The sequence below is a fragment of the Elephantulus edwardii genome, unplaced genomic scaffold (genome assembly GCF_000299155.1).
Source record: "Elephantulus edwardii isolate Elephantulus edwardi_28Jun2011 unplaced genomic scaffold, EleEdw1.0 scaffold00135, whole genome shotgun sequence".
NCBI classification, from domain to species: Eukaryota; Metazoa; Chordata; class Mammalia; order Macroscelidea; family Macroscelididae; genus Elephantulus; species Elephantulus edwardii.
Window position 1 is genome coordinate 2,820,446 of NW_006399885.1, and position 10,241 is coordinate 2,830,686.

Genomic DNA, 10,241 nt, shown 5'->3' on the forward strand with positions numbered 1-10,241 from the left:
TTCGTTCATTAGTGTTCAAAGCCTCAAATCTGTTCCTGAGATGGTTCTGAAATTCAGGTGGGATAGACTCAAAGTCATATTTTGGTTGCCTCGGATTTGAACCAAACCCATACTGTAGACTTGTTAATTATTCAAGTCTTCTTTTACCAGGGAGATTTAGAATTTTTTTTTTCTAATGAAGATCTTGCACGTTTTGCTAAGTGTTTCCCTTAAATCTAATTTCTCTTTCACCCTATTATTGCTCTCTGCTCCCAAGCTGGCTTCTGACTCAAGGTTTTCTATCTCTGGTTTTCATTGGGTGATTTCTGGAATTTTATCCGAGGCCTTTTTCCTAGTCTTGCTAAGTCTGGTAGCTCTGCTGGAGCTTGTTCACCATCATAACAACATTCAAGCCTCCACTGCAGAGGGCATTCTGGCTGTGTTGAGATGTATTGAATGAAATTGAAATCCAGAATCCTTCGTGGAAGGTAAAAACGCTGAACCACCAATATGCATTTCCCATTTTAACGGGCTTCTTTTCCTTTATCATATCTTCTAACTGCTTGTTTTTCATGTGTTTATAAGCTGTTTCTTTCTATAGATTTACTTTATGGGGCATGCTGTTTACAACTTTTAAAAGCATGTGCCTGCTGCAATAAACTCAAACTCCTTGCTGTTCGAGTGGGAATTGACTCATGACTGACCCTCCAGTGGACTTCTGAGGCTGTAAAGCAATTACAAGGGGGAGATTGCTTTTCTTTCTCTTGCAGAACTACCAGAGAGGGATGGTCTTGGTTTAGTAGCACAACTCCCTGTGGACTGCACCACCAGAGCTTGCCTGCACAAAGGCTCATTGCTATTGAATCAGAACCGACTCATTAGCTGAGGGCAGTATTTCTCCAAGGGAACTCTCAGGGAGTGAACTTGGCTTTCTTGGCTATTTATTAGCACTGTGGCAATAGCCTTGTTATTTAATCTCTACAAGTCACAATTTCCTCACCTGTAAAGTAGGTATAGTAATAGTATACATCATAAGGTAGATATGAAGATTTAAAAGAGCATTTAGTATTGTATGTTGTTATGATTATGCGCCATTTGCCATTCATGGCAACCCTATGTGCAGCAGCTCTGAAGCCTGCCCTATCCTGAGCCGGTCTCACTGACTCCAACACACCTTCCCCCATTGCCCCAGTTACTGTATCAATCAATCTCATCTAGAGTCTTCCTCTCCTGTGCTGTCCCTCCACTCTTCCAAGCATGATGTCCTTCTCCAAGGACTGTTCCCTCCTGGCCACGTACGTGTTCACAGTATGTGAGATAGAGCTTCAAAATCCTAGCATCCAAGGAAAAAAATCGGCTTTGCTCTTTCTAAGACAGACCTATTATTTTACTTGGTGGACCATGGTATTTTCAAGACTCTTCTCTGGCACCATAACTCAAAGGCATCAATTCTTCTGTCATCCTTAGACATTGTCCCGCTCTCTGATGCATGGCAAGTAATTGCAAAGACCATAGGCTGGATCAGGCACACCTTAGTCTCTAGAGGGTCCCTGACAGCAGATTTTCCCAGTACAATTTGTCTTTTGATTTCCTGACTCTACGTGGGACAGTTAATATGTATTGCCTCTAATAGTTCTTATGGAACTCTAGTAGCTTGGGGTAAGGCAGGCTGTTTGAATCCACCAGCTGCTCTGTAGGAGAAAGATAGGCAATATCCTTATGCAATTAACAAGCTCTGAAAACCTCCTGAAGGATCAGCTATGAGCAGCTCTAACTCAATCGCCATGAGATTGAGTTTTTACAAGAACTCTCTCCTCCACTGAAGCACGCACCTAGCCCATAGAGGCAGAGGGGGAACAAACTTCAACCCTCAAATCACCTGCTTTAACCTACACTTGAAGCTATGCCCTACAGTCTCAGCTACACCCTGAATTTCTTTAGAAGTTTCCATATCAACGCTCCCCAGCATCTTAAGTCCACATCCAGACTGAGGTGGCTGGAGAGTAGATACAACATAGAGAAAAGTAGAGGTGGGGTTATACTTTCACTGCTACAGGTATGGAATGACAAGTTTATGTAGTGATTTGCATTTGGGGGGGATGTTCAAAGAAATAGAATAAAATTAAACAAAAGACCCTGGTGTACATTGTAGATGACCCATATTAGTGACCAAAACAATGAAAAGGAAAGATTTTTTTTTTAATGGCTATTGGTGGCCTAGTGGTAAGGAGCTGTGTTGCCAACCTGAAGGCACTCAAAGAGCTCCTTGGGAGAAAGATGGACAATCTCCCCCCCCCCCCATGAGATTTACTGTTTCTGAAAACCCTCTGGAGAGAGTCAGTGTGAGTCAGTTTTGACTCAAGGACACATAACAATAACAACTGGTGGTGCAGTGCATTACTTACCAGCTTGCTAAGGTTGGCAGTTCAAATCCACTAGCTACTCTGTAGGATGCAGGTGGACAGTCTTCTCCTGTAAAGGTTTTATAGCCTGGGAAAGCCCGCCTCCACAGCAATGGAGCTGGCTGAATTTTGGTGTTTATAGTTAACATATCATAGATTGATCGTCGCAGCAAAAGGCAACCAGAGTCAGTAAGGAATGGGAACCAGATTGCAGGTCTGCGGATTCCCATTCCAGTGGTCATTCACCTTCACACCCCCCCTCCTTTCTGTCACACTACTTCCTCTCAGGGCCTAACCACTGAAAAGACAGACGACAAAGTGTATAGAATACACAGGGAGAGGGAATAAAGGAAAGCAAGAGGGATTGAAACAGATCGGGAAGAGCTAGTCCAAGAAACCTTTGCGATTAAAATCACTTTTAATGTCTGCTGACGAAGCCTTAGGCAAAAGTCTATGGGAATGCTGTGAGGAAGAGTATAATAACAGTGACTGTATCCTGGGTGACTGGTGTGTGCAGCCTGTTTTATGTACATCTTCTTTTTATTCTTTACAAGGCAGGTATTATTAACCCAATTACACCATGTGCCTCTAGAAAGCCAGGCCTCGTCCTGTAGACATGGCACTTTCACAGCTACACTCATTGCGGAATACTTGTAAAACTACATCATTATCTTGGCGAGTTGGGAGAGGATCTTGAGCAGGTCCACAAGAGAGGTGAGCCAAGGGGAATGGGGTCCTTGGGAAGGACACAGCCACCCCTTCCCAGAGAGTAACGAGTGAGTAAGCTGAAGCAGGGGAAATCCTGATAGGAGAGTCAAAGGGGGCAAAGCATGCAGCCGAAGCTCCCCGAAGCTGGGGTTAGGGGTGTATTAGATTTGTGGACCGAGCCTACTGCAGTGGAGAAAGACACGCGGAGGAGGTTGCTTCTCCCTGGGAAAGTGCTTCATCAGCGCCTTAGCCCTCTCTCTTCGCTGCAGCACTTTTTAAAGTGACAGCCACCGATGTTGGATGTTGCAGGATCCAGAGGCAGAAATGGGCTTTGCTCATTGGCTGACGGTCTAAATTCAGACCAAAAGAATGTGGTTGGAGACAGCTGGGTGGAAACTGTCCTAGTCCTGTCTTCAGTGGAAATATCCATAAGCCCTGACCAAGTGCCTCTTTCTCCTCCCGCCCCGTCCCTCACCCCCTCCTGTCTCTCTCTCTCTCTCATCAGGTTTTTGAAAAAAGTAACCAAACCGGCGCATTGTGCCCAAGTGGTGCAGCGACGTCCCGCTCACCCCAGCGCTTCAGGCCGGCTGTCTCGGGTGATTATTGCGAGGCATTCGGCTGGTTGATGAGAAGTGACACTTCCTCCACAGCTTCTTTTATCTGCCACTTGAACAGTTAACGTTAAAAGCCTGCTCTGTACCACCGTTGTCGCGACTGTTGTAAAGACCGAGGGGCAGGGCACTTGGGCTTCATAAAAACGTCAGCAAGACGCACGCAGCCAGCAGCCCGGACACCCAGTGACCCAAGACTGCGGCAAAGGGGTGTGGGAGTGGAAAGTGGGCGAATCGTCTCACCCCTCTCTCCTCCCCCAGCTCCGGCCCCGCGCACGTCTTCCACCGGCGGCGGGGGGCTGGAAGGGGGAGAGGTCGCCTCAGGTCACCAGCCCCCCCAGCGCCCAGGAAATCTGCAAATTCATTGCGTCCTTTCATCTTCCGGAGAAGAGCCAGCTCCAGCCCCTTCCTCCCCGCCTTCGGCTGGGCGACCACACTGGCTTAAATTCCTTCCCCTCCAAAGGCCTCAGTTTTTCCCCCTCCGCGGGCGTCCAGCTTCAGCTTTCCACTTTGCTTCTAACCTGGAGCCGCGCCCGGTCCCCACAACTTCCATCCTCTTGACCCGAGAGCCCTGCAGCTTCTAAGACAATGTGAACAAAGGGGAGCCGGCGCGAGGGGCTTGCGGGTGGGCTGCGGGGAGCGTGTGCGCGTCGGGGGCGCCCCGGTGCTCCGCGCTTGGCCGCCGCTAGGGGAGTCGGGGCGCGCGGACCGCCGGCCGGAGCGCAGTGTGTGCCGCCCGCCCGGCTGAGCTGCGGGCCCAGGCAGCCGCCCAGGCAGCCCTGGCTGCGGCTTTCTTTGTCCTGGACTCTGGCTGCGCGCCCACTGCCGCCGGCCGGCCGGGGGCACCAGCCCGGAGGGCTCCAGGCTCCGGCCCGCAGGTTCCCCCGCAGTGTCCCGCGGGTGAAGGAGGAAGGAGATGCCCACAGCCTCGGAGCCTCGGATAGGGACCGGGAAGCGGATGAGACGCGCCCTTCGCTGCCAGAGCAGAGGCAGGGCTTGCCCTACACGCGTCGTTTTGGGGGAGAAAGAGCTTCACAGAGCTCGCCCCTAACTCTCCAAAGATACACATGCGAGTCTGGGGGCGACTGGAAGGCGAAGACTGAGGGAGTTATTTAGCGCTTTCCCAGCGACCCGTGCTGCTGCGGGAGCCCACGGCGCGGGCGGGACCTCAAAATAGCCCCAACGCCCAGTCCCCGGAAGATGCCAGTGCGAGCGCACGCTGGAACAAAACCGCAGCGAGTCAACGAGAAGAGAAGAGACGGAGACTGAGGGACTGGGAGACTGGGCTGGGCTCACCCCCTTCTGCCTTACCTGCAATACAGTTTGCGCTTCAGTGTGCTTGGCACAAGAATGGAAGAGCAACTGCCAAATCCATCACCTCCACTCCCTCCCGCCAACGCTGTCCACTTCACCGTGTTCGCCAATATAAAGTCCACATGAAAACTCACCCCCCCCCCCATTTAAGCCCAAACCCATGAATGCCCCGCTGGCACCCCCTTAGCCAGTGGGAGCTTAGGCTTCCCATTTCCACCGCGCTGGAAAACTTTGAGTCTGGGAGACTCCGGGTGGGAGGTGGGTTCTGCCTTCCGCCTCCCAGTTCATCGCTTATTTGTATTTGACTTTGAAAGTTAAGTGTTCCTCAGTGAGCCTCCCGGTGGAGCGAGCGCCGCGCTTTGGCACTTGCCGCCACGCGCACTGCCGCAGCGAGGCGCAGAGCCGGCGGGGCTCGAGCTTCTGGCGGGGCGGAGGGGCTAGTGCTGCGGCAGCAGGTGTGGCGGGCGCTAGGACCGCGCGGAGGCTGGCGGCGGCCGCGGCGCTACCTTAAACCCAGCCCAATGCCGCTTCCTGCGCCACTCTGCGTGCAGGCGGGGGATGCGCAGGAGGAGCCGCTCCGCCCGAGTACAACACTCCCCGCGAGCCGGCGCGGGCAACACCTGTTCCACGCCAGCCAGGGCGGCACACGAGCTCCCGGACGCCGCTCGCCTCAGCTCGCTGCTCTCCACTGCTCTGAGCCAATGGACATCTGCGGACCCTCTGGAGAATTCTGGATATTAGCTTTGGACGCCTAAAGTTTTTTCCTCCCTTTTTTTTGTTTGATTATTATTATTATTTTTGGAGGGGGGACCGGGAAGGGAGATTGGTCTTCGCCAGCAACGTGAGATTTTTTTTTTTCTCCTTTCCCCTTGAAGGATTCATGCTGATGTCTGCAGAGTGTTAGAGAGTAAAAACAGCGCATGCCTTCCTGGAGTCAGAATCCGTACATTCTGACGTAGCCTGTGCATCTTAAAAATCCTTATAATAACGCCTAGGTATTTAAGTTGCTATGGTCATTCTGATCTCAAACCAAATGGAGAAACTACGGATTTTTTTCCTTATTATGGCTGGATGGGATGAAGACCTTACCGCCTGCTGAGAGCCGGGGATCTATCTATAGAGATACATAGATATGTTTATAAATATGTCAGTGTGTGAGTATAAAGTGGTGGTTTCTTAGACTATCAGTGGTTTGACCTTGAACCTGTGCCAGTGAAAACAGCATATTACTTTTATTTATGCATTTAATGGATTGAAGAAAAGAACCTCTCTTTTTTTTTTCTTTTTTCTTTTTTCTCTCTGCAACTGCAGTAAGGGAGGGGAGTTGGATATACCTCGTTAAAATCCCCTGGGTTTGACACCATCATTATTGTTTATTCTTGGGCTCCAAGTCGAGTCTTCTGATGGCTCCCTTAGGTGAAGTTGGGAACTATTTCGGTGTGCAGGATGCGGTACCGTTTGGGAATGTGCCCGTGTTGCCTGCGGACAGCCCGGTTTTGCTAAGTGACCACCTGGGTCAGTCTGAAGCAGGGGGGCTTCCCCGGGGACCCGCAGTCACGGACTTGGATCATTTAAAAGGGATTCTCAGGCGGAGGCAGCTCTACTGCAGGACTGGATTTCACTTAGAAATCTTCCCCAATGGTACTATCCAGGGAACCCGAAAAGACCACAGCCGATTCGGTAGGTATACCGTTAACCCTTTATTTTCCTGGCGAGGACATGATCTCCTCTTAACTATCGGAGAGGTGGTGGCTGGGTGGGGGATGCGGACCAGGTCTCTCTCCTCCAGATCAGGAAAAAAAAAAAAAAGAAAAGAAAAGCAGCCTCCGGAATTGTAGATTTGCTGCTGGCACTGGGTTGAAAGGCCTTTTAAAAAAAAATTGGTGGGGTGGTGGATGATATGATTCATAAATGTAACACAATCCGGTTCTTTCCCATCAGATGCACTGGGAGATGGGGTTTGGGAAGTTTCTTTTGAATGGATTGACTCCACGAGTTTTAAAGCTTTCATCTTTAACTACTAAAAACTTGAAAATGGATTCAGTTCCCTGCAGGCAGTAGTTTTGCTCTTATGTTCAAATTGAGGTTTTTGTAAAAAAAAAAAAAAAGTCTGCCGATTTTTCCCTCGAATTGAGTGTACTGGTTGAATCGTAAATTACCAATACTGTTTATCATCCCTGGGAGGGTCTGAGAAACCCACGGGCCAAAGTTGCTGACTGATTGTGCTGCGGGGAGAAGGACTGAAGCCGTATTTCAGACAGCAGGGCTGAGCGCTTGGGGACAATGGCTTCTGAAGAGGCAGCTCTTGCCCCCCTAAAAGTCTGTCCTTTCAGCTATGGAGTTAGACATCTATCGCTCATCTTGTTAGTGCGGAACCCCGCGGGCCTCTCTTGGGGTGTGAGCGTGCATGCGCGTGCAAAAACTTGAGTACATTTGAAAGGGCATTCCGAGGGTGGTATTTGTGACTCAGCATCGAGGGCTGCGGACTCCAGGGCGGGTGACATGGTACCACTTTAGAAGTGTCTGCACATGCACGTGCCTGCTGGGCCAACCTCAGCTCCACAGCATTAAGCCAAGTAACAGTCCTAGTGGTGGTGGTGGGGCTCTTGACGTTATTATGATTTTTTTTTTTTTAAGCCACCAGACTGTTGGAAGGAGTTAACTTCTGAGTGAACCCACCTGACAATACTTAAACTAGGTCGTAAAAAACCAGTCCTGTGGCGATTTTTCTTTCTCATGCTTTAATTCCAGATGTTGAACACAGTCTACACTGGGTATTGAGCTTCTTGGGGCTGTGGTTGATAGGGTCTGGTGATGGTGAGGAGGAGGCAGGTTGGAGATGGGGACAGTCCCAGGTCCACGAAGTCCACACTTTGCTCTCCGCGCAACCACGCGAACCCTGACCATCTCTCTTGCTCTGCTTGTCCACAAGCCTTGCTTACAAAAAAAGGGTGGAAAAGTTGTAGCTCTCGATTTTGCAATGATTCAGTTGAAATAGAACTTTTTTCTTCCCCTCCCGTCCTGCCCCCGGGAAGCGCAGCTTTGGTCTTTGCCAAGTGGAGACTAAACTTTGCGGAAAGTACGTCTGCTCTCGAGCAGCTCCAAGGGCGGCCCCCCAGTGCTTAGAACAACAGGCAGTGGAGGGGCGCGGGTGGGAGGGCCGGTCTGTCAAGGACCGCAGAGACCACTCTCCGGTCGTCGGGGGAGAAAGTGGCCAGTGGGTACAAGAGGTGTGGGGCCTGGTGGCCTTTGAACGTCCCCTCCCCCGCCCCCGACACCCGGGGCGGCGGCGGGCCCGGGGCGCAGAGCCCAGAGTGTGCAGCTCAGAGTCTTGCTGCGCGCAGGTCCGGCAGGTGCGGGGCCCGGGCCGCCAGGGCCGTGGCGCGCACTGGGCGGCTGCCCGGCTGGGTCCGCAGGGTCCTAAGCGCGCTCCGTTTCGAGCTCCCTTTCCTCCGGGCTGCTGGTGTCTCCTCCGATGCTGCAGGAACCGGTGTACCCGGAGCGGGGCGGGCAGGGGCTGAGACCATCCAGCCTCATCTAGGGACCTCCGAGGCTTTGCTTTCATTCAAAGTTTGGGGTCTCCGCGCTCTTTGTGTAGGAGCGTGTCCTGGAGGCTGACGGCTTGGGGTCCGGGAGCTGCAATCTGCGGGGTGAGAGCGTGCAGGCGGGAGCAGAGCTCGCGGCGGAGACTGGGGGCAGTCTGCGGTCTGGCCTCGAGTCCCCTGTGTCCTATCCCAGCTAGCTCCCTAGCCCCCCCTCCCCACTCCCCCCGCTTCGGAAACGTGCCGATGGCTCCGGAGAGCCGGGGACTCCACGGAAGCCGGGGAGATGGGCTGGGCTCTGAGATCCGGCGGAGCTGAAGCCGGAGGGATGGCGAGGGGCGGACAAAGGGCCGCGCGCGGCACAGGCAGCGGGCTATTGTTAACCCCCCGCCCTATCGCAGCTTGGCGGCCCGCAGGCCCCGCTCTTGCGGAGGCCTCTCCGCCCGGGGGACCCCGGGAGCGTGCGGGTCGCTGGTGGCGGGTGAGCTTTGTTGTGTGAGGGCCGTGGAGAGAGCTTCGAGTTCCCGGCGCACTGCGGGCCGCGGAGAGGGGTCAGGGCGCGTCAGAGTTCGGGCTCCTCCAAGGTCCCTCCCCCCCCCCCGCCCCTGCCCCAGAGCCTTTAAAGAATGCAGTCACCTTTAGGATAGGACGTTTGTCACACGCAGCGGAATCGTTATAAACCCGAGAACTCTGCTGCTGGGGCGAGCTGGGATACGAGGGTGGGAAGGTGGGGTCAGAGGGTGGGGGAGCACGGGAGCGGGTAGTCGGCAGAGGGCTGCAGGTAACAGCAGTTGAAAAGAGACCACAAAACAAAAACGAGCCCCTTCCCTCCATCCTGGAGGTTGAAGAAAGGTGTCGCCAAGGAAGTGACATCTCAACTCCTTAAGACTCGCTTGGCACCGTTATCTTGGGGAGGGGGCGCAGCCCAAGGAGAGGTCCCTTAGTGTTGGGTGGGAGGGGAGGGGACCCCCAGGCGGAACTGGGGTAAAGGGCGTAGAGGCGAAGGCACCTCTGAAGGCCCGGGACCCGCGGGGGCTGGGCTTGCTGGGCGCTCGGCTTTACCACTCACCCTCGCTTGGTTGGAGCTGAGTGGGTGGCTGTGCGCAGTGGGGGTGGGGGAGGAGGGTGAGGCAGGCGGGTTATTTAAGTCTTTCATCCGGTTGCAGTGAGAAGGGGGCCCCCGGGGTGACAGCAGTGCCGCGGTCTCCCGCTGCTACCGCTGCGGCAGGTCCCAATATTAGCAACCCTCTGCGGCGCAGTGCGTGCAATGGGAGCCTCCTACCCTTCCAGCCCGTCCCCTCCGGAGGCGTGGAGGGCGGGCGCTAGGACCCGGCGGGCGCGCGCCAGCGGGAGCGCGCCGGCGGAAGGAGGCGGGGCCCCAGGGGCTGCGACAGCAACCTCACACCTTGCGCGTCCCCCTCCCCACCGCTTCCTCACCTTCTGCCCTCCTCCCTGCCCCCACTCAGCCCACTCCCCCTGCCCTCGACGCAGACCCCTCCTCCTGAGCCCCGTGCCCTCGTGGGCGCTCACCTTCGCTCTTTTCCCGGTCTCTAAGACAGCGGAGCATGGGGTGGGGTGGGTTGGTGGCTGGGGCTGGGAGTGGGAGGCAGTTTACACCTTGATTAAAATAGAAGGTGCTTTTTTTTTTTTTTACCTGAAATGAAAATGGCAGAAGGAAGCGTGCT

At 53.7% G+C, this 10,241-nt stretch overlaps 1 protein-coding gene across 1 annotated transcript in view; it reads left to right on the forward strand.

Annotated features, from left to right (window-relative positions):
* Positions 1–5,552: 5,552 nt before the first annotated feature.
* Positions 5,553–10,241, forward strand: part of FGF9 (fibroblast growth factor 9) — a 66,953-nt gene continuing 62,264 nt past the window's right edge. The window contains exon 1 of the mRNA XM_006894108.1: positions 5,553–6,694. Within this exon, the coding sequence (XP_006894170.1) occupies positions 6,418–6,694 (277 nt within the window). The 5' untranslated portion in view covers positions 5,553–6,417. The remainder of the gene's footprint in view (positions 6,695–10,241) is intronic.